Source organism: Mobula hypostoma, chromosome 8 (genome assembly GCF_963921235.1).
Source record: "Mobula hypostoma chromosome 8, sMobHyp1.1, whole genome shotgun sequence".
Lineage (NCBI taxonomy): Eukaryota > Metazoa > Chordata > Chondrichthyes > Myliobatiformes > Myliobatidae > Mobula > Mobula hypostoma.
In genome coordinates, this window is record NC_086104.1 from 9,282,331 (window position 1) to 9,306,556 (window position 24,226).

At 43.9% G+C, this 24,226-nt stretch overlaps 1 protein-coding gene across 3 annotated transcripts in view; it reads right to left on the reverse strand.

Moving 5' to 3' along the window:
- Positions 1–1,151: 1,151 nt before the first annotated feature.
- Positions 1,152–24,226, reverse strand: part of aig1 (androgen-induced 1 (H. sapiens)) — a 265,682-nt gene continuing 242,607 nt past the window's right edge. For all 3 annotated transcript variants that reach the window (XM_063055447.1, XM_063055448.1, XM_063055446.1), the window contains 2 exons: positions 22,689–22,852; positions 1,152–13,393 (listed from right to left, as the gene is read on the reverse strand). In XM_063055447.1, coding sequence (XP_062911517.1) covers positions 13,353–13,393; positions 22,689–22,852 — 205 coding nt within the window. In that variant the 3' untranslated portion in view covers positions 1,152–13,352. The remainder of the gene's footprint in view (positions 13,394–22,688; positions 22,853–24,226) is intronic.

Genomic DNA, 24,226 nt, shown 5'->3' on the forward strand with positions numbered 1-24,226 from the left:
TTCCAGTTACTTTCTCGAAACTTTGGATTTGATCAGAAAGTTTCTCTTTTTTCTTGTTTTTACTCTCAGTATGGGCTGCCCAGTCCCCCCCCCCTTTTTTAAATTTTTTGTTTTTGTTTATGGAGAACAGTGTTTTTTTATATATATAAAAATTATAAAAGTTTCTTTATTGTTTTCTCTTTGTATGAAATGATAAGAGGAGAATTGATTATCTCAACACACATCAAAGTTGCTGGTGAATGCAGCAGACCAGGCAGCATCTCTAGGAAGAGGTACAGTCGATGTTTCGGGCCGTGACCCTTCGTCAGGACTAACTGAAAGAAGAGCTAGTAAGAGATTTGAAAGTGGGAGTGGGAAGGGGAGAGGGAGATCCAAAATGATAGGAGAAGACAGGAGGGGGAGGGATGGAGCCAAGAGCTGGACAGGTGATTGGCAAAAGGGATATGAGAGGATCATGGGACAGGAGGTCCGGGAAGAAGGAAAAGGGGAGGGGGGGGAAACCCAGAGGATGGGCAAAGGGTATAGTCAGAGGGACAGAGAGAGAAAAAGGAGAGAGAGAGAAATAATGTGTGTATATAAATAAATAACAGATGGGGTACGAGAGGGAGGTAGGGCATTAGCAGAAGTTTGAGAAGTCAATGTTCATGCCATCAGGTTGGAGGCTACCCAGACGGAATATAAGGTGTTCCTCCAACCTGAGTGTAGCTTCGTCTTTACAGTAGAGGAGGCCGTGGATAGACATATCAGAATGAGAATGGGAATGTTGCTTGAATTTCCAGCATCTGCAGAATTCCTCGTGAATTGATTATCTTATTTTTTATTATATACTATTAAATTAATACTATGTATGATCTTGATAATGTTTATTTTATGTATTGTTATCGATATAGATACTTGAGATAATTCTCCTCTTGTTTGTATATATGTACTTTTTTAAATTAATAAAAAGATTGATAAAGAAAGATCTATTTCAGTTCCTATGTTGTATGGTCTTATGGTCTTAAGGAAATGACGTAGTCCATGTTACAGGGGGCCGCATTGCTGAGTCTGAGTCGATTGCCTGCTGACATTGACACTTTAAAACTTCAGAGGGCATGAGGAATAATGTCCCCCAAACTAAAATAAATACTCTAATTCAGTCATGTTACAGATCTATTTATTGCTTGAATTTGAAGTGAATTTCAACACAACAGGGAAAGTAAGCTGGGGATAGTTTCCATTTCCTTTATGCACACGTGATGATTAAACATAGAGTCATAGAATCACAGAGCAGAACAGCACAGAGAACGGCCATTTGGCTCATCTGTTCCATGCTGCCCTGTTTTCTGCCTAATCCCATCTAACCGCACCTGGACCAAAGCTTTCCCTATCCCTCCTGTCCATGTACTTGTTCAAACCTCTCTTAAATGTTGCAAACAAACCTGAATCCAACATTCCCTCTGGTAGCTCATTCCACACTCACGCCACCAACTGAGTGAAGTTCCGCCTTATGTGTTTCACTCTCCGTGCTTAACCTATGACCTCTAGTTCTAGTCACACCCAACCTCAGTGGAAAAAAGCCTGCTTGCACTTAGCCTATCTATACCCTTCATAATTTTGTATACCTCAGTCAAATCTCCCCTCATTCAAATAACACTATTCGCTTTCACTCTCTCTCCCTCTCTCTCTCTCCTTCTTTCTCTCTCTCTCCCTCTCTTTCTCTCTCCTTTTCTTTCTCTTTCCTACTCTCCGCTTTCTCTCTCTCATTCTCTTCCTCTCTCTCTTTCTTCTGCACTCTCTTGCCCTCTCTTTCTCCCCTTTCCTCTCCTCTTCTTTCTGTTTCTTTCTGTCTCTCCCCCTCCCTTTCTCTTCCTCTCAACTTAATCTATTCATCCTTTCCCTAAACCCAGGTCCTCAAATCCCAGCAACACAGTCAGAGTCACAGAGCTAAGTGTCCCAACAATAGCCACATGTCAATTGTCACCAATAACCATTATCCGTGATGGGCATCATAAAATCTGATTCATATGTTCTTTTGTATATTGGATTCTGCACATGATTGGCTTTGATTGCAACTAATAACATGGTGGGCATGTTGGCAAAAATCTACAGGTGGTTAGTATTTGGATAGTATTTCCAAGCAGTTAGGTTAGAGCCATTTCTACAGAGAGACACAGCCCAATGCTCGATCAGAGGGGAGAAAGTCCAAAACATACAAACCACAAAGTATGAGGCTTAGTCAGAGTGGACAGACAGCTCCACTTTCCAAGTGCGAGCACTGGCCAAGACCAGAGGACATCCATTAAAGATAAGTAGAGAAAAGTAGAGGAACTTCTTCCCCTCTGTATCAGATTTCTGAACAGTCCATGAACCAATGAACACTAACTCACGGTTCTTCTTTTACACTATTATTATAACTTACAGTCATTTTTTTATTTCTCCCTCAGAAAATACAGACCGACTGCTACTCTGTGTTTTTCATAATTTTGTAAACTTCTCCACCTCCAACGCTCCGGAGAAAAGAACCCAAGTTTGTCCAACCTCTTCTCATAACACATACACTCTAATGAAGGCAGCATCCTCGTGAACTTTCTCTGCACCCTCTTTAAAGCCTATCATAGAACTGTAGTTATTGAATGCAAGGGTATAGACTGATCAAATTTACACCACTGAAGACCAAGAGGTCCATCCTAGAGTTAATGCTCCATATGAGTCATAAAGCATTAGAGGCCCTTCAGCCCCACCAGTGCATGCTGTTATGGTGCTCACACATCTAGACCCAATGTCCTGCATTTCGCCCATATTCCTCTAAACCTCGCCCCTCCAAGTGCTTCTTCAATTATACTATTGTACCTGCGTCAACCACTTCCTCTGACAGCTCGTCCGTGTACTACCATTTATATTGACTACTGATATTATCGAATACATTGACTGGCAGCATCACAGCCTGGTATGGGAACACTAATGCCTAGTACATCACGGGTAAAACCCTCCTCAACCAGTGAGCACATCCACATGAAATGCTGTTTCAGGAAAGCAGCATCCACCATCAGTGATCCCCAGCACCCAGGTCACGGTCTTTTCCCACTGTTGCCATTAGGTAGTAGATCCAAGAGCCTCAGGACTCACACCACCAGGTTCAAAAACAGTTATTACGACTCAACCATCAGGCTCGGAGATTTGGTATGTACTGAAGATTCTACAGATGTAAGGTGGTGAGTATTCAGACGTGGTGCATCACCATCTGGTATGGAGACTCCAATGCACAGGATTGGAAATACTGCAGACGGTTACAAACTCAACCAGTTCCATCGTGGGCATTAGCCTCCCGACTGTTGAGGATATCTTCAAAAGATGACGCCGCAAAAAGGAAGCATCCATCATGAAGCACTGTCAATATCTAGCAAATGCCCTCTTTTCAATGCCACCATCAGGGAGGACGCATAGGAGTCTGAAGGTTTTAAGAATGGTTTCTTCTCCTCCACTATCAGATTTCCTATGGGCACTGTCATTCATAGCTTGTCACACCAGACAGACAGCCAGCCACTCTAGTGTTGTTTGGTTGATGTTGAGCAGGTGAGCTAAATCAGGTGAGAGTGGGCAATTGCACAGAACATGTTCAATGTACTGCACCCTTTCGCCACACTTACAGGACTCGCTGCTCTTTAAACCCCACTTCACCATATTGTCTTCCGTCCTACCACCTCCCGCTCTCGCTCTGTTGAGAGTGCACCACTTCCGTCTGTCAAGCAGTGCCCCCTCTGGTAACATTTCTGTGGGGTCTTGCACAGTATTGTTTGGTGGGGTTCTGGCTTCTGTTTGTTGCCAGAGGTCAATCCTGTATGTTTGGAGGGATGTTCCATGCAGTAGTCCCTCCACTGTAGCAAAGCTTTTCCTTGACTTTAGGTGGTTGGAAACTGGCACGTGATGATGTAGTGGGTGTCGTGGATCCGAGTTCTGTTTACCTTTTTCAATTTTTGTTGTAGTGTGTCTTCAGATCTCTGGGGGAGCAATGCCTGCAAGTCTGTAAATGATGTTAGTGGGTGTGGGGCAGTGTGCCCGTAATTATTCAGCAGGCTTCGTTAAGCAGCTAAAATCCAACAAAGCTGCTGGCATAGATGGGATTCTTAATGAATTCCTTAAACATCTTGGACCTAAAGCACTCCACTGGCTTCTGAACCTTTTTAACTGTTGCCTAAGATCATTTAAAATACCTAAAAAGTGGAGAAGAGCCAAAGTTGTTGCTTTCCTAAAACCCAATAAAGACTCCAACATTCCTAAAAATTACAGACCGATTTCCTTGCTCTGCACTGTCTATAAACTCTATGAGAGACTCATACTGAAAAGAATATCCCCCTAAAGAATATCAAAGATCTAACACTAGACCAAGCCGGGTTCAGGTCAGGCCGCTCTTGCTGCGGTCAAGTCCTGAACTTAACCCAGTATATTGAGGATGGCTTTGAAATGCGACAAATTACAGGGGCAGTATTCGTTGACTTAACAGCAGCATACGACACTGTGAATCACAGAGGCCTTCTACTGAAATTATCTAAAATGTTAAAGAACGAAACCACAGTCAAAGTAATAAGAAGCCTCCTAGAAAATTGCAGATTTTATGTAGAAATGAATGGAATTAAGAGTAGGTGGTGTCCACAAAAGAACGGACTACCACAGGGATCAGTCTTGGCCCCTTTACTATTTAATGTTTACACAAACGACCAACCAACCTTTCCTAACACACGCAGGTTTATCTATGCAGACGGCCTATGCATAGCAACATAAGCTAACTCCTTCCAATAAGTTGAAGTACGACTTACAGCAGTCCTCGATGCAATGAAACAGTATTATGAAAAATGGTCTCTGAACCCAAATCCATCAAAAACTCAAGTGTGTGCATTTCACCTGAGGAATTGAGAAGCAGTTCGGAAACTCAAGATCTTCTGGTGTGGGGAGGAGCTCGAACACCATCCGACTCCAATTTACCTGGGTGTGACACTGGATAGGGCGCTCTCATTTGCCACCCACATCCAAAAACTTCGAAGGAAAGTTGGCTCTCACAATTCTCTCTTGAAAAAATTAGAAGGCATGAAATGGGGAGCTAATGCTCACACTTAGAGTCAACTGCCCTAGCACTCTGCTATGCACCTGCACCTGCAGAATACTGTGCACCTGTGTGGGGCAGATCAGCCCATGCGAACGGAATAGACCCCATGGGCACGACCTCATTATTTTGTTCTCTTTTTGCACTATATGTTTTATATATTCTTATTGGAACTTACTCTAATTTTTATGCATTGCATTGTATTGCAATGAATTTCATGACATACAGCATGTCAGTCATATTAAACCTGATCCTGATTCTTCTCTGACTTAAGCCAATTTTGTATCAAATTTAGCATTCTTCATGGATCCTATATGTCTTAATCTTCAAGACCAGCCTGCCATGAGAGACCTTAAATGATTTACTGAAGTCTGTGTAGACAACATCTACTGTGCTACCCTCATCCACTATCCTCAAAAGACTCAATCAAATTTGTGCGGCACACACAAAGTCAATACTGACCATCCCTGGTAGGTCCATGTTCTCCCAGAAGCAGGTAAATCCTGACCCTATGGATCTTCTCAGATTATTTCCCTTCACTGATGTTAGGCTCACTAGTCTACAGCTTGTCCTCAGTACCATTCTTAAACCAAGGAACAGCCTTGGATCTTCTCCAGTCTTTCAGAACTCCAGCCATAGCTAACGACGACGCAGAGATCTCTGTCAGGACCCCAGCAGTTCCTCCCTGTATCTCTCAGTATCCTGGGAGAGATCCCATCAAGCTGTGGACATCCACTGATTTCCAAGACAGCATCTCTTGCTTCTTACCGTAATATTGACGTGCCTCTGAATATCAACATGGCCCTCTTTTTTCCCATTAGACAAATAAATGGAATTAGGCCCTTCAGCTCATTGAATCCACTCTGCTGATTTATTATCCCTCTCAAAACCATTCTCCAGCTTTCTCCCTGTAACTTTTGATGCCTTGACTAATCAAGAACCTATCAACTTTGGGATTGAATATACCCAATGACTTGGCCTCCCCAGCTGTCTGCGGCAACGAATTCCACAGATTCACCGTCCTCTGGCTAAGGAATGAATGATAAGAACAATGGAGCGCGATGTAGGAGGGAAGGATTAAATTGATCTTAGAGTAGGTTAGAAAGTTGGTACATTGTGAGCCGTGAGCCTGTTCTGCACTGTAATGTTCTATGTCTAACACTGCAAAGCAGGTGTTTCAGGCTGCCTTTCACAATTAGAATGGTACTTCAGTTTCCCTGGGGCAGATGCTGTTAAGGAGGAGTGAGTGAACGGACCTCAACTGCTGCCTGACCCAGTTTCCCGGGAAGGACCCACTCCAAAGGCAGATGTGATGTAATGTTCAATGCTCTATGTTCATGTTATACGTACAGTAATGTGCAAAAGACTTAGTGACTTGTATAAAAACACAATTCTGTAAAGTGAAGATGCTTTCCAAAACAGTGAAATCAAAAATTTCTAAAATTTGTTCTGAAGAGCAGTAAAAAGTAAATCAGATCAATACCTAGTATGCCTTTAAAACTGCATCAAATCACTTAGATATGCTGTTTTGCAGTTTTATAAGAAAATCAGCTAGTAGGTTGTTCCAAGCATCTTAGGGAACTTGCCACAGTTCTTCTGCAGACTTTGACTGTTGCGCTTGCTTCTTTCTCTGCAGGTGATCCCAGGCAGCCCGGATGATGTTGAGATCAGGGCTCTGTGGAGGCCGTACCATCTGAAACCATATAAAACATCTAGTATGCCTATGACTTTTGCATAGTAAGAACAAGAAAGTAGCTGGGGAACTTATGCGTGGAACTAGAGCAGATCCTAAAATGAGAACCCTGTATCAGTGTTCACCAAGGAGAAGGAGGTATATTAAGGGTTAATGTATGAAGAGCGTTTGATCGCTCTGGGTCTGTATTCGCTGGAATTTAGTAGAATGAAGGGGGATCTCATCGAAACGTATCAAATATTGAAAGGTATAAAAAGTAGATATGGAGAGGATGTTTCTGGTAATGGGGGAGTGCAGCCTCAGAGTAGAAGAAGGAGGCCCCTTTAGAACAGAGTTGGAGGAATTGAATTTCTGGAATGGAGGATTATGGGCTGAGTGCAGGTCGGTGAGACTAGGTGGGAGTTCCGTATGGAATAGAAGGGCTGAGATGGCCTGTTTCCGTGCTGTAATTGTTATATGGCTATATGGAATTGAATCTGTGGAATACATCGACAGATGGCTCTGGAGGCCAAGTCAATGGGTATATTTAAAGCAGAGGTTGATCAGTTAGTGAAGGTGCCAGAGGTATGGGGAGAAGGCAGGAGAATGGGATAATAAATCAGCCTTGATGGAATGGCAGAGAAGATTTGATGGGCCAAATGGTCCAATCCTGCTCCTACGTCTTATGGTCTTATAATTTTTATAAACTTCTGTCAGGTCTTGCCTCACCCTCTGGTGACACAACAGAAACTGCCAGTGCTGGAAATCCTGATGACACAAAATGCAGGAAGAAGTCAACTCATCAAGCAGCATCTCTGGAGGGAAAACAGCAGCCAGTGTTGTATTTTCCTTCATCAGGACATCCTAATGAAGAGTCTTGGCTGGAAACATTGACTGTTCATTTTCATCTATAGATGCTGCCTGACCTGCTGAATTCCTCCAGCTTATTGGCAAGGAAAGCACATTCCATGTTATTCATTTTGAAGACTAGAATATCAGAGCAAGGATGTAATGCTGAGGCCTTATAAAGCATTGGTCAGGCTGCACTTGGAGTATTGTGAGCAGACTTGGGCCCCTTATCTCAGAAAGGATGTGCTGGTATTGGAGAGGTTCCAGAGGAGGTTAGTGAGAATGATTCTGGGAATTAAACAACTAACGTATGAGGAGTGTTTGATGACTCTCGGTCTGCATTCACTGGGGTTTAGAAAAATGAGGTGTGATCTCATTGAAACCTAGCGAATCTTGAAAGGCCTAGATAAAGTGGATTTGGAAAGGATGGATGTTTCCTATAGAGGGGGAAGCCTAAGACCAGAGGACACAGCCTCAGAATATAGGGATGTCTTTTCAGAACCAAGATGAAAAGGAATTTTTTTAGCTAGTGGTGGTGTATCTGTGGAATTTGTTGCCATGGATGGGTGTGAAGGCCAAGTTGTTGAGGATATTTAAAGTAGAGGTTGATAGATTCTTGGTTGGTCAGAGTGTGAAAGGGTATGGGGATAAGGCAAAAGAAAGGGGTTGAGAGGGATAATAAGTCAGCCACGATGGAATAGTGGAGGAGACCTGATTCACTGATAGGCCCAATTCTGATCTTACGTCTCGTGGTCTTATGGTCTTATAACTGGTGGACAGAGATTTAATTCATAGAGCAGTACAGCACATAAAGAGGCCTTCAGACAATTTAGTCCCTTTTGAACTATTATTCTGTCTCTTCCATTCAACTTGCACCTGAACCATACCCTCCTTTCCATTTGTTAATTGAAGCACAGGCTTTGAGGAAGGATTTTTTTCCACCTGATGTGGACACCAGGAGCTCACGTGTGAAATGGGGTGGGGGGAGAGGGGCGGAAACAGACAGCCTCATCACATGAAAAGAATCAGGAAATAACTATGAGGAGCTGAAGGACCTAGGCTGAAACACCGACTATTTATTCCCCTCCATAGATGCTGCCCAATCTGCCCAGTTCCCCCAACATTTTGTGTGTGTGTTGCTGAAAATTTCCAGCATCTGCAGAATCTCTTGTGTCTATAAGGAGCCGTGATCTGTTCAGTTGGCGTGTAGTGTATGCCCCACAGAAGGGCCAAATCATGACCATCTGCTGCGTGGCACCATCTACACTTAGTGTTCAATGGTATCATCATCTTCCAGTTCCCCACCATCAACGCACCAGCTTTCAACATTCATCAAAAACTCAACTAAGCCAACCCAGAGGCCACAAAGACAGGTCTGAAGCTGAGTTATAGGTAGCAGGTGACTTATCTCCCAACACCACAAATGGACAAGGCTCAACTCAGGAGAGGAATAGAATATTCTTAGTTTTGCCTGAATGTGGAGTTTGATGGATTCTAGATCATGGTCTCTTTGGGGGCTTTACTGTTGCTTGTATGATGGGTAGTGGAGGGCTAATGCCTTCTGCTAGAACAAGTGGGGAGAGGGGGAGTGTTGATGTTTTGCTGCTGCTTGTGCGTGGAGGGGGAGCGGAGGCTTTGGTGTTCTAACGTTTTTCTGTCATTCACTCTTTGGGGTGTTTCTTCTGTTTCATGGGTGACTGCGAAGAGCCAGAATTTCAGCTCGTATGCTGCATACATTCTGCGATGTTAAATGGAGCCATTGAACCTTTGAAAGCATGTTCAACAACACTGAATAAGTCCGTCAATGTACAGAACAAGACAGGCTATGTGATCATCTTCCTGTTCACCACCCTGAGTCACTCATGTTCTCCACTGTGGCTGCAGTGTACGCCTTCTATAAAATACATATCAGTTATTTACTTAGGCTAATCTGTGACCAAGAAGTGCAACAGGATAGCACAAACAAGAGAAACTCTGCAGATGCTGGAAACCAAAGTAACACACACAAAATGCTGCAGGAACTCAATGGGTCAGGCAGCATCTATGGAAAAGTGTAAACAGTTGCCGTTTCAGGCCGGGCTCTTCATCAGCACTGGAGAAAAAGATGAGAAGTCAGAGTTAGAATGCAGGGAAAGGGAGGAAGGAGTACAACGGGCAGGAGACAGGTGAAACCAGGAGAGGGGGAGTTGTGAAGTAAAGAGCTAAGAACTGGATTGGTGAAAGAGATAAAGGGTTGGAGAAGGAGGAATCTGAGAGGAGAGAGTAGAAGACTATGGAAGAAAGGGAAGGGGGAGAAGCACCAGAGAGAGGTGATGGGCAGATAAGGAGGTGAACTGAAAGAGGGAATTGGGAATAGGGAATGGTGAAATGGGGGGGGGGTGCCATTACCAGGTTTGGGAATTTGATGTTCATCCCAACAGCTTGGAAGCTACCCAGATGGAGTATAAGGTGTTGCTTCTCCAACCTGAGTGTGGCCTCACTCGCAGTAGTAGAGGAAGCCATGGACTGACATGTCTAAACACCATGCTCTTTTCCATCAAAAACATCTTCACTTGAAAATAAGATCTTTGTCGTCATTATGTGCCAGGTCATATGACATGGGCAATCTTTGTCTTCCCATGACCATGATTTTCTTAGCAACTTTTTTTATGGTAGTGATATGCCAATGCCTTCTTCTGGGCAGGGACTTTACAAGATGGGTGACCTCAACCATTATCAATACTTTGTCTGGCAGCAGTGGTCACATAACCAGGACTTGTGTTACGCATCAGATGCTCTTATGACCTGCCCCCATGGCTTCACATGAGCCTGATTGGGGACTACAAGTGACCTGCAGGCTAGTAGAGGAAAGGAGCGCCTTACACCTCCTTTGTTAGAGTTGTATCTCCACCCCACCACTCAAGATGGTCACCATGTCTAAACCCCAGAACTATGCTCATTTAAAACATAGAACATAGTACACTACAACACAGTACAGGCCCTTTAGCATACGGTGTTGTGCCGACCATTTAACTGATCCTAAGATCAATCTAACCCTTCCACCTTACATAGCACTCCAAATTTTCTGTCATCCATGTGCCTCAGAATCTCTTAAAGTCCCTAATGTATCAACGGTTTCAACAAGCCGGCTAAACCAGGTGAGCGTAGCCGACGGGTCTCAAACCCTCGGTGAGATCACATGTCTATCCCAGCATGTGAAGACAGACTCCGGCGGATTGAGCAGACGAGACCAATGGAAGGTCCAACGGTCAAGAAGGCGGTCTCTGCAAGCATCGTGGAACGTGTAGAGCAGGACAAGACACAGAAGACGTCCTGGTCATCCACTGCGCCTAGTCCCATCTCCAGCCGTCTCGACTCTGTCTTGCCACTGGATCCAGATGGGAATTGGGAAGAGAGAGTGAGGCTGACGCTGTGCAACTCTCCCTCACTTAAATCCAAATCACGCGCTAGTCTCGACACCATCAATAATGGTGTCGGGGTCCTCATCGACGTACGATGGATGAACAACAACCACCACCCCTGCCAGGGTGTTCCACTCTCTGTGTAAAAACCTATCTCTGACATCCCTCCTATACTTTCACCTTAAAATTATGCCCCCTTGCATTATGCATTTAGCGTCATAGAGTACCGCTGTACTTCAGCCCATCTAGTCCCTGCCAAAAATTCTACCTAGTCCCATTGACCTGCTCTTGGACCATACGCCTCCCATCCATATAGTTGTACAAACTTCTCTTAAATGTTGAAATTGGATCCAATTGGCTCTTCCCAGTCCCTGCTGCTAAAATATAACAGGCCTTGCATCTCTGCATTTGCCATTGGGTTGGAGGAGGCTCAGAGAAATGTTAACACAGCAGCTCTTCATAACAGAGTGGCCAGATGTATAAGACTGACAAAGAAAGTTTGAGCAGGAGCAGAAAACGTATGTTTCTCAGTAATCACAGTATTTCTCAATGCTATCCCTCAATGTCAGCAAGACGAAGGAATTGGTTGTTGACTTCCGAAGGAGTAGCAGACCACACGACCCAATTTACATCGGTAGCATGCAAGTGGAACTGGTCAAAAGCTTTAAGTTCCTCAGGGTCAATATCACAAATGATCTGACTTGGTCCAACCAAGCAGAGTTCACTGCCAAGAAGGCCCACCAGCGCCTTTACTTCCTGAGAAAACTAAAGAAATTTGGCCTGTCCCCTAAAACCCTCACTAATTTTTATAGATGCACTGTAGAAAGCATTCTTCTAGGGTGCCTCACAACCTGGTATGGAAGTTGTCCTGTCCCAAGACCGGAAGAAGCTGCAGAAGATCATGAACATGGCGCAGCACATCACACAAACCAATCTTCCATCCTTGGACTCACTTTACACCGCACACTGTCAGAGCAGTGCTGCCAGGATAATCAAGGACGCAACCCACCCAGCCAACACACTTTTCATCCCTCTTCCCTCCGGGAGAAGGCTCAGGAGCTTGAAGAATTGTACGGCCAGATTTGGGAACAGCTTCTTTCCAACTGTGATAAGACTGCTGAATGGATCCTGACCCAGATTTGGGCCGTACCCTCCAAATATCCGGACCTGCCTCTCGGTTTTTTTGCACTACCTTACTTTCCATTTTCCTATTTTCTATTTATGATTTATAATTTAAATTTTTAATATTTACTATAAATTTGTAATCCAGGGAGCGGGAAGCACAGAATCAAATATCGCTGTGATGATCGTACGTTCTAGTATCAATTGTTTGGCAACAATAAAGTATAAGTATTTGGTCAGCACCTCATGTACCTAACAAAGCGACCATTGTATGTATATTTGTCGTCATCTGCGATTGTAGCCCATCTACTTCAAGGTTCGACATGTTTCGTGTTCAGAAATACACTTCTGCACACGTGTTACAGGAGTTCAAAGTTCAAAGTTTAAAAAAAATCAAAGTACATATATGTTACCATTTACTAACAAAGGTAAAGTTTTGAACTTTGAACTGTTGGGTTATTTGAGTTACTGTTGCCTTCCTGTCAGCTTGAACCAGTCTGCTCATTCTCCTCTGACCTCTCTCAATAACAAGGCATCTTTGCCCACAGAACTATCACTCATTGGACGCTTTTGTTTTTCACAACTTTCTCTGTAAACTCTAGAAACCGTTGTGTGTCAAACTCCCAGGAGATCAGCAGTTTCTGAGATACTCAAGCTGCTCCATCTGGCAGCAACAATCATTCCAAGATCAAAGTCACTCAGATCACATTTCTTCCCAATTCTGATGTTTGGTCTGAACAACAACTGAACCTCTTGATGAAGTCCGCATGTTACTATGCATTGAGTTGCTGCCACATGATTGACTGATTAGATATTTGCATTAACGAGCTGGTGTACAAGTGTACCTAATAAAGTGACCACTGAGGGTAGAAGACTGACAGAGAAACAGTATGAGAAGGATCAGATCAGGTATGTTTGTCAAACCCAATGAAGATAAGGAACCAGTTTGCTTGATTACATTGACTGAAAACCACCACTGATCCTAGAAAAACTGTGTTCTCACCAGTGTTCAAAGATATTGCATACCTAAACTGAACTTCTGTACTTCACAAGTAAGAGTATTACTAATTACGAATTAATAACTAGTTTTGATGGGATGATTTGGTTAGTCAGATGATATGGATTCAGGTGATTTAATGGTGTAAACATCGGATCCATTTTGATGATGAGGCAGAATTTATGTCTCCATCCGTCCATCTGGTCCTCGAATGACCTTGTCTGGCTTGTATCAGTCGACCTTGTTCTTATCTTTGAGTTTTTCTTCTATATCTAGGAATGACAAAACAGGTTAAGTTTGTGTGTTTCGTGAAACCTGCTCCATTTCACCTCAAAATGCAAAATACTGCAAATGTCAAAGATCAGAAATTTAAAAAAAACACAAGAAATAGCACCTTACATTCTGCCTGGATGGTGCACAGCCTGTTGGTATAAACACTGAATTCTCCAATTTCAGGTAATTTTCTCTCCTTCTGTCCCTTTTCTCTCTCCTCCTGATCTACCCAGTTCCTCCTACACCCACATAGCTCCCCCAACACCCTCTTTCCTTCCCCTACTTCACTCATTTCATTTGCCCATCACTTACACACCCCTCCCCCACTGCTCTCATCAGCTCTCCAGTCGTGCTGAACCCTTCAGCAGGACCACCTTTTCACACTGACTGTCTCCCCTCTTCTTTTCCAGTCTCAGTGAAGGGTTTTGACCCAATACACCGACTGTTCATTCCCCTACACAGACGCTGTCAGACCCGTTGACTTCCTCCAACCCCTTTGTGTGTTGTTCCAGATTTCCAGCAACTGAAGAATCTCTTGTGTCATCTGGAACATAGTTCGCTGTGGGTAAAGAACAAAGGAAATATTTAAAAAGGAAAACAAAATTGCAGAGTGACTGGGGGAAAAAATCAAGTGATTGATTGGATCGTTCCTTAAAGAACTGAAACTGGTCCAATGGCCCAAATAAACTCCTGCTAGTGTTGTGTTATACCACAAAAACCATTTTAATAAAGTCATTCATTTATTCATAAGGAGAGGTAAGATGATTTGGCCATTCCCTTCAGCAACAAGGGATACTGCTGGGGAGGATGACCCATCAGATCATGGCAGCAGCTGCCAGGCAGGTGACACTCTGGCCGCCTTTGAGGCTTGACAGGGCAGGGTAAAGTCATGCAGTGCAGTTGTTATAGGAGACGCAATAGTTCTGCGGGAGGTGGGGGGGTAGAATGGAAATTCTGTGGCTGCTAAAGAGACACCAGAATGACATCTTGCTTCCCAGGTGCTAGGGTCCAGAGGGGCTGCAGGATTTTCCCAAGGGAGGATGAACAGCCAGCGGTCGTCGTGCACATTGGCACCAATGACATAGGCAGAAAGGAGGAAGAGGTCCTACACGGTGAGCATATGGATTTAGGAAAGTGGCTGAAGAGGGGGACCTCCAAGGAAGCCATCTCTGGATTACTCCCAGTGCTGCAGGCTGGTCCAGGAAGGAATGCAGTAATAGCACAGATAGATGAGTGACTGCAGAGATGGTGCAGGGGAGAGGGTTTCAAATTCTTGGATCATTGGAATCTTTTCTGGTGAAGATGTGGCCCGTACAGCAGGGTTGGGTTGCACCTGAACTGGATGGGACCCAACGTCCTGGCTGTGTGGTTTGCCGATGCTACTCGTTTGGCAGGGGGCTGGGAAACAAAGCCCCATGTATGTATGCGAAGGATCAGATTGGAAGGGAGATATCAAGGAAAGTATTGAAAGGCAAAATCAAAATGACAGGCATGGTGGGTCAGATAGTTTGAAGTGTGTATATTTTAATGCTAGGAGTATTATGGGTAAGAGTAATGAACTTAGAGCATGAATCAGTAAAGGGAACGATGATGCTGTAGCCATTTCTGCAACTTGGTTGAGAGAGGGGCAGGAATGAGTGATTAATGTACCATGTTTTCGAAGCTTTAGAAAAGATAGAGGAGCAGGTAAAAAGGGGGGGGGCGGAGTTGCACTACCAATAAGGGACAATATTACAGCTGCAATCAGGGGAGACAAATATGGAGGGTTCAGACACTAAGTCCATTTGGGTGGAACTCAGGAATAGGAAGAGTGCAATCACACTGATGGGATTGTACTAGAGACCTCTTAATAGCCACCAGGATACTGAGGAATCAGATTAAGGAAATATGTAAAAATAACAGGGATTTTTCATGGGGAATCTCAATTTCCCTAATAAACTGGGACCTTCTTGGTGCAAGAGGTTTAGATGTTGGGATAGAAGGGTGGGTTGGCAAGTTTGCAGATGACACAAAGGTTGGTGGTGTTGTAGATAGTGTAGAGGATTGTCAAAGATTGCAGAGAGACATTGATAGGATGCAGAAGTGGGCTGAGAAGTGGCAGATGGAGTTCAACCCAGAGAAGAGTGAGGTGGTATACTTTGGAAGGACAAACTCCAAGGCAGAGTACAAAGTAAATGGCAGGATACTTGGTAGTGTGGAGGAGCAGAGGGATCTGGGAGTACATGTCCACAGATCCCTGAAAGTTGCCTCACAGGTGGATAGGGTAGTTAAGAAAGCTTATGGGGTGTTAGCTTTCATAAGTCGAGGGATAGAGTTTAAGAGTCGCGATGTAATGATGCAGCTCTATAAAACTCTGGTTAGGCCACATTTGGAGTACTGTGTCCAGTTCTGGTTGTCTCACTATAGGAAGGATGTGTAAGCATTGGAAAGGGTACAGAGGAGATCTACCAGGATGCTGCCTGGTTTAGAGAGTATGCATTATGATCAGAGATTAAGAGAGCTAGGGCTTTACTCTTTGGAGAGAAGGAGGATAAGAGGAGACATGATAGAGGTGTACAAGATAATAAGAGGAATAGGTAGAGTGGATAGCCAGCGCCTCTTCCCCAGGGCACCACTGCTCAATACAAGAGGACATGGCTTTAAGGTAATGGGTGGGAAGTTCAAGGGGGATATCAGAGGAAGGTTTTTTACTCGGAGAGTTGTTAGTGCGTGGAATACACCGCCTGAGTCAGTGGTGGAGGCAGATACACTAGTGAAGTTTAAGAGACTACTAGACAGGTATATGGAGGAATTTAAGGTGGGGGCTTATATGGGAGGCAGGGTTTGAGGGTCGGCACAACATTGTGGGCTGAAGGGCCTGTACTGTGCTGTACTATTCTATGTTCTATGTTCTAGATGGGGCAGAATTTTTTAAGCGGATCCAGGAAGGTTCCTTAAATCAATATGAGGTCTGTTCAATGAGAGTAGGGGCTGTACTGGACTGGTGCTGGGTAATGAGCCTGGCCAGGTGACTGACCCTTCAGTGGATGAGCAGTTAGGAAACAGTGACCACAATTCCTTAACTTTCAGGACAGCAATAGATAAGGGGACGGCAGGTCCTTGAGTAGGGCAAATTACAAAGATATTAGGCAGGAACTAAGAAGAGTTAATTGGGAACACCTTTTCTCTGCCAAGTCCACATCAGATATGTGGAGGGTATTTAAAGATCAATTGCCCAGAGCACAGGAAAGGTATGTTCCTGTTAGAAGGAAGGATGGGGTTGGGAAGATACAAGAACCTTGGTTGTCCATAGAGGTGTTGGACTTAGTGAAGAAGGGAAAGCTTCAGAAGTAGCATGAGGAGTACAAAGAAGCAGGAAAAGAGCTAAAGAAGGGAGTTCAGAAATTCAGGAGGAGCCATGAAAAGTCCTTGGCAAGTAGGATTAAGGTGAATCCCAAGTCATTCCATACATACATCAAGAGTAAGACGATAACCAGGGACAGGGTGGATCCACTCAAGGATAAATTGGGGGGGGAGCACTTTTGCTTGGGTATGGAGAGTGTGAGTGAGGGTACTTAATGAATACTTTGCTTCAGTATTTACCAAGAAAAAGGATATGGAGAACCAGGAGATCAGTGCTCAGTGTATAAATACATTAGGGCGTTTAGAGGTCAAGGAAGAGGAAGTGTTGGGCCTCCTAATGAGTATTAAAATGGATAAGTCCCCAGAGCCTGATAGGATTTACCCCAGTTTATTGAAGGAGGCAAGAGGCAAGATTGCTGGGCCCTGGACCAGTATCTTTGTGTCCTCTCTAGCCACAGGCATGGTCCCGGAGGACTGGTGAGTGGTTAATGTTGTACCTCTATATAAGAAAGGAAGAAGGGGAAATCCTGGAAACTATAGACCAGAGAGTTTCACATCTATTGTAGGGAAATTGCTGGAGAAAATTCTTAGAATAGGATCTATGAGCATTTAGAAACCCATGGCCTAATTAGGGAGAGCCAGCATAGATTTTTGTGAGGCAGGTCATGTCGTCCAACTTGATTGAGTTTTTTGACAAGGTAACGAGTGAGATTGAGGAGGGTAGCACAATGGATGTTACCTACATGGATTTTAGTAAGGTGTTTGATGAAGTCCCTCATGGGAGGCTGATCTAGGAGATTATGATGTATGGGTTCCATGGCAAATTAGTTGTTTGGATTCAGAATTAGTTTGCGCAGAGAAGACAAAGGGTAGTTGTTGAAGGTACTTATTCGAGCTGGAGGTCTGTAATTAGAGGAGTTCTGTGGGTACTTTTGTTATTTGTGATGAATATAAAATACCTGAATGAAATTGTAGATGGGTGGGTTCGTAAGTTTGCAGATGATACCGAAGTTGGTGGAGTTGTGGATAGTGTAGAAGAGTAGCAAAGAATACAACACAATATAGATCAGTTGTAGATATGGACAGAGAAATGGGAGATAGAGTTTAACCCAGATAATTGTGAGCTGTTCCACCTTAGTAGGACAAAAGCAAGGAGACAATGCACTGTTAAGGGCAAAATCATTAACAGTTTTGCAGTAGAAGTGTTCCTGCACTGGTCTGGTGAAGAACTTTAAAAGGTGGGAAGGTTTTTTCGATGGGAATTGTTGATTGGAGTGTTGTGCAGATGCAGTAGAAGCGTTCTCACACAAGTCCAGTGAAGAGCTTTAAAAACCCAGTCTCCATAAAAGAGGGGTACCATCTAGCGGAGCGGTCATCATGGGAATGGTCGTCATTGGAGTGCTCTGAATCAGAGTAGTAAGGCTTTGGCTCAACAGGGCTTTGGCGAGAACAGGCAGAGGCAAGGTAAGTAAGTAAGTTATTTCATTTCTTATTTAACTCGAGAGAATAGGGGTAAGTCTACGGGGCCAATGGTCTGTGCTGGGTGTCAGATGTGGAATTCCCAGGTGACTACCAGCCTTCCCGATGGCCACATCTGCATCAGGTGCATCGAGACGCAGCTCCTTAGAGACCATGTTAAGGAACTGGACCTGCAGCTTGATGACCTTTGGCTTGTTAAGGAAAGTGAAGAGATGATAAAAAGGTGCTACAGGAAAGTAGTTACCCCATGGCTACAGGAGACAGATAAATGGGTGACTGTCAGGAGAGGGGAGGAAGAAACCCACTGAATATTGAAAGGACCAGATAGGGTGGATATGGAAAAGATGTTTTCTATGATGGGGTATCCAGAACTAAAGGGCACAGCCTCAGAATTGAGGGGTGCCCTTTAGAACAGAGGTAAGGAGGAATCTGTGGAATGCTCTGCCACAGACTGCGGTGGAGGCCAGGTCACTGGGCATATTTATGATGGAAGTTGATAGTTTCCTGTTTGGTCAGGGCTCAAAGGATATGGTGAGATGGCAGATGTGTGGGGTTGAGTGGGATCCGGGATCAGCCATGATGGAGTGGCGGAGCAGATGCGATGGCCTAATTCTGCTTCTACATATTATGGTCTAACATTATAAAACTCTGGTTAGGCCACATCTGGATTGTTGCTTACAGTTCTGGTTGCCTCACTATAGGAAAGATGTTGAGGCTTTGGAGAGGATGCAGAAGAGTTTTATCAGGATGCTCCACAAACTAGAGAAAATCTGCAGATGGTGGAAATTCAAAGCAACCCACACAAAATGCCGGAGGAACTCAGCAGCTCAGGCAGCATCTATGGAAAATAGTGAACAGTCGACATTTTGAGCCAAGACCATTCATCAGGTCATAAGTACTGCTGGCTTTGCACCTGTATTTGTTAATTGTTGTCTGAACGAGATTTGTTAAACCCTGGTGTTTTCTGTTTAACCTTGTCAAGTTAATTGTGACTGGCACATGCGTTTCGCATTCTGAAATGATTTAAGCAGACTCAATTAACGCTCATTGCCGTATGCGCGCGCGTGGTTACGTGTTGTTGCACAGTCAAGCCACCAAAGTTCAGTTGGAGTTCCGATGATAGCCTAATCACAGGACAATTTACAATGCCAATTAATCTACCTATTGGTACGCCTTGGAAATGTGGGAGGAAACCGCAGCAGCTGGTGGAAACTCACACAGTTCATGAGGAGAACGTTCAAACTCCTTATAGACGGTGTTAGAATGAAACTCCAAACTCCAGATTGGCCCTTGCTGTAATAGCGTCACATTAACCACAACACTACCATGTTGCCCAGCATTTGAGAGCTATGTGACTATTCTTTGGGAAATAGAAGTGGGTGGCATGCTAGTGTATTGGTTAGTGTAGGATTTTACATCTCCAGCAACCCAGGTTTAATTCCTGCCGCCATCTGTAAGAAGACTGTATGCTCACCCTGTGACTGTGTGAAATAGATTCTTCTTTATGCTAATATTAAAACAGACATTTTGATTAACCAGGATTCCTTAAAACAGTTATAATCTGTGTTGAATAATATTGGCCATTGGCCACAGGATCTGATATACCAATGGGTGTTATTGGGTGGTACAATAATGTAGTCGCTGGTATAATGTTCTTGCAGCACCAGTGAGCAGGTTCAATTCTGCCCCTGTTTGTAATGAGTATGTATGTTCTCCCCATGACGTATGGGTTTCCTCCAGGTGATTCAGTTTCCTCCCACAGTCCAAAGACTGTACAAGTGAAGGTTAGAGAGTTGTGGACATGGTACAGTGGTGCCAGAAGCATGGCAACTCTCGCCAGCAGTCCCCAGCATGTCATTGGACTGTTTTGTTCATTGACGCAAATGATGCATTTCACTTCATGTTTCAATGTTTTGATGTAAATGTGACAAATAAAGCTTATGTAAAAATCTAAATCTAATATAAAATAATTTTTTCTTTGCCAAAAACCCGGTAACAAGCTCTTTCAGCTCAAAGGTTAGACTGAACAAGTTGTTGTTGCCTCCTTGAAGAAGTCATGGGGTACTGTGACGGACTTTTAGTTGACCATGACATGCTTAGAGAGATGGACAGAAGAAAACAATCCTCATTAGCTAATTAAGGACTTGTATAATTTAGTTATTTTTTCCTTTTTTTGCGAAAGGTGATTTTCGGAAGCTCTGAGTCTATGCTTCTGCTGTAGATAAGATTTTCATTGCACCTGCACACACATGCACTTGTGCAGATGACAGTAAACTGAACTTGATTGGGGACATGGATTTGAAAATTAAGGGAAAATATATAATGACAATGCGAAGATAAATGTTTTTATTTTACTTAATATTTTATTGAGATGCAGTGCCTTTGAGCTACGCTGCCCAGCAACCCCTGACTGAACTGTAGTGTAACCATAGGACAATTTACAAGGACCAATTAACCTACCAACTGATGCATCTTTGGACTTTGGGAGGACATGGGGGAAACCGAGGAGTCACAGAGAAAACGTACAAGCTCCTTACAGATAGTGGTGGGAATTGGATCAGGATCACTGGTACTGTAAACCGTTGTGCTAACCGCTATGCTACTGCGTCACCCCACTTTTGTAGAGCAGTTATGGGACGGCAGAAACAGCATCATTCAGGCCATTCAGTCGGAGTTGGATGGGCGCTTGAGACAGAATAATTTACAGTGCTGTGTGGACTCAGCATCAACTCGATTGGATAAGTGGTCTCCATCTGTGCTGTGACAGGTCTGAGGTACCCAGGAAGAGGCTGAGTAAAATCAAAACACTTAAATGGAAATTAAATTTTAACTAAAATGATTGTTGTGCTTACTTTGACAAGATTGTATTGTTACCCGAACAAGGTGTTTATAAAGCAGCTTCGTGACCTTCATAAATCAGAGGATTGAGTACAGGAGCTGGGATGTTATATTGACATTGTATAAGACATTGGGAAGGTGAATCAGAGAATTGTGTACAATGCTGGTCACTTACCTACCGGAAAGTTATCAGTAAGGTTGAGAGAAAATTGAAAAGGATGTTGCCAGGACTTGAGGGACTGAGTTACAGAGGAAGTTTAAATAGGTAAGGAGTTTATTTGCTAAAGTCTAGGGAAATGAGGAGAGATTTGACTGAGGTATAAAAATTATGAGGGCTATAGGGTGAATGCATATAGTCTTTTTCCTCTCAGGTTGGGTGAGACTAGGACTAGAGGTCATAGGTTAAGAGTGAAAGGTGAAATATTTAGGAGGAACCCGAGGGGAAACTTCTTCACTCAGAGAGTGGTGCAAATGTGGAACGAGCTGCCAGCAGGAGTGGTGGATGCAGATTCAACTGTAGCATTTAGAAAAATTCAGATGAGTTCAAGGAAGGCGGGGAAGGAGAGCTATGGTCCAGGTGCAGGTAGATGGGACTAGGCAGAAGATTAGTTTGGCATGGACTGGATAGGCCAAGGGGCATGATGTAGTGCTCTGTGACTTTATAACCTTTGAGTGACTTTTTTATGCCCACGAAATTGGTGCATGGGTAGCATGGTGGAGATACGTCCCTACCAAAAGAGACGTAAAGTGCTCCTTCCCTCCGCTAGACTGTAGGTCAGCCTTGGGCAAGGTGTAGCACCTGCTTAGGGTCGTAGGAAGCCATGGGAGCAGGTGGTGGATGGTCGTATGTGCAGCTGGTGCATATCACAAGTCTATAGTTATGTGAACACTGATGCCAGGCAGACAATCTTTGAAGAGAATTGATAATGGCTGCACTCATCCATCTTGTAAAGACACTGTTCAGAAGAAGGCAATGGCAAAGCACTTCTGTAGATAAATTTGCTAAGAACAATCATGGTCAAAGATTGCCTACATCATGAAATGGCACATAATGATGATGATATTGGTGTCTGACAACCAGACAGAACAGGAGGCTCCCTGTGTTTGTAGGGTTGACAAGAAAGGGCTTGCTTGAGAAGCATCACGAATGACAGACAAGAGCTGTAATGTGTATTGGTAGAAACAGATGGACACTGAATAGAATTGCCTTGAGTGTTTTAGTCAGCTTAGAGTAGAAAGCTAATATCTCCTGGTGAATTAGGGTCCTATTGTAGCGTAGCGGTTAACGCAACGCTGTTACAGTTTGAACGTCCTGAAATTCAGAGTTCAATGCAGTGCCAACTTGTAAGGAATCTCTGTACGTCTTCCTCATGGAATGTGTAGGTCTTCTCTGCGTTCTGCAGTTTCCTCCCACAGTCCGACAACATTCCAGGTAGGTTAATTGGTCATTGTAAATTGTCCCATAATTAAGTTAGGGTTAATGGAGTTTGTTGGAGGTTGCTGGGACAGCACAGCTCAAAGGGCCTGCTCTGCTGTATCACTAAATAAATGATAAATAGATTAAGTGAAATCTTTAGATCTTTCATGTCTGTTTCAACAGTATAAAAACAGAACCTAAGCAATGTCGGTACTTACATCTTGACTTGTCCCAGATGTAACCATTTAGTGTTTCACCCATCAGGTACAATACATTGATGACACCCACCGATGAGACGAAGACAAACAGCTTCGGAAAGCTGGGTAGGTGGTCGAGGAGTGGATAGACCCACATTCCCGTCACGTGATGGACCCAACAAATCCTGGAGGAGTGAGGGGTGAAACAAGGAAATAGAAAGGGTGAGTGCTTCCTCCTTGAAGATGATATGCATCACCCTCACAACCGAATTTCCTGGGTAGCATTTGCCTGGAACAATCCTCACCTGTTCTCCGACCAGCCACAGACTCTTCACTCTGTCCGCCACAACAGGTGGGATTTCCCGGCGGCCTCCCATTACAGGACTTGTGACTTGTCAGGCTCTTGAACCAGACGGGATACTTTACTCACCACAACATTGAACTCTTCCCATAACCTATTCCAGAACTCTTCATCACATGTTCTCGATATTTATTGCTTATTTATTTATTATTATTATTTTGTTCTTTTTTTTTTCTTTTTGTATTTGTATAGTTTATTGTCTTTTGCCAATTGGTCATTAATTCACCTTGTTGTGTGCTGTCCTTCATTGATTCTATTGTGTTTCTTTGTATTTACTGTGAATGCCCACAAGAAAGTGAACGTCGGAGAAGTATGCAGTAATGCATATGTACTTTGTGAATAAATTTATTTTGAACTTTGAACTGTTCTTCATCCACCATTGTGGGGCTGCACTGCACAGGTAGAATAACACTTTTACAGCGTCAGTGACCTGGGTTCAATTTCTGTTACAATTTGTAACGAGTTTATACTTTCTCCCTGTGACCGCGGGGGTTCCTCCATGCACTCTGGTTTCCTCCCATACACACGGGTCAGTAGGTTAATTAGCAGTACGGGCTCGTTGGGCCGGAAAGGCCAGTTACTGGGCTGTATCTCTAAATAACAAAAGCAAATTATAGAGTCATTGCTGCGGCACAGAACAGAAACGGGACTTTCATCACATTTGCGCTGACCATCATTCCTGTCTATATCTTTCCGCTTGCCTGAATTTATTCCACATCCTTCTCTGCTTTGTTTATCCTGTCTTGATACCCCTTAAATGAAGCTTTCCATCAAGAAGCCCAAGATCCAGCCACAGAGAGGGGTGTTGATTCTGAACGAGTACAGTTTATCCATTATCCTTTTACTGTTTACTGCTCCTGCCTCCACTACCTCCTCTGGAATCTCATTCCCTTTCCAGTTCACCTTCCGCTCATGATGCCATAGTCTCGGCTCTCCACTCTGTCCTGTCCCACCTAGAGAACAATTCCTCATACGCCAGGATATTGTTCATCGATCTCAGCTCAGTGTTTAACACGACCATCTTTCAGAGGCTGATGGGTAAAATGTGCTTGTTGGGACTCAACACACCTCTCTGTAGCTGGATCGTGGATCTCTTGATGGAAAGACCCCAGTCAGTCTGAGTTGGCAGCAACATCGCAAAATCCATCGTGATGAGCACTATTGCCCCCCAGGGCTGCGTGATCAGCCCGCTGCTGTT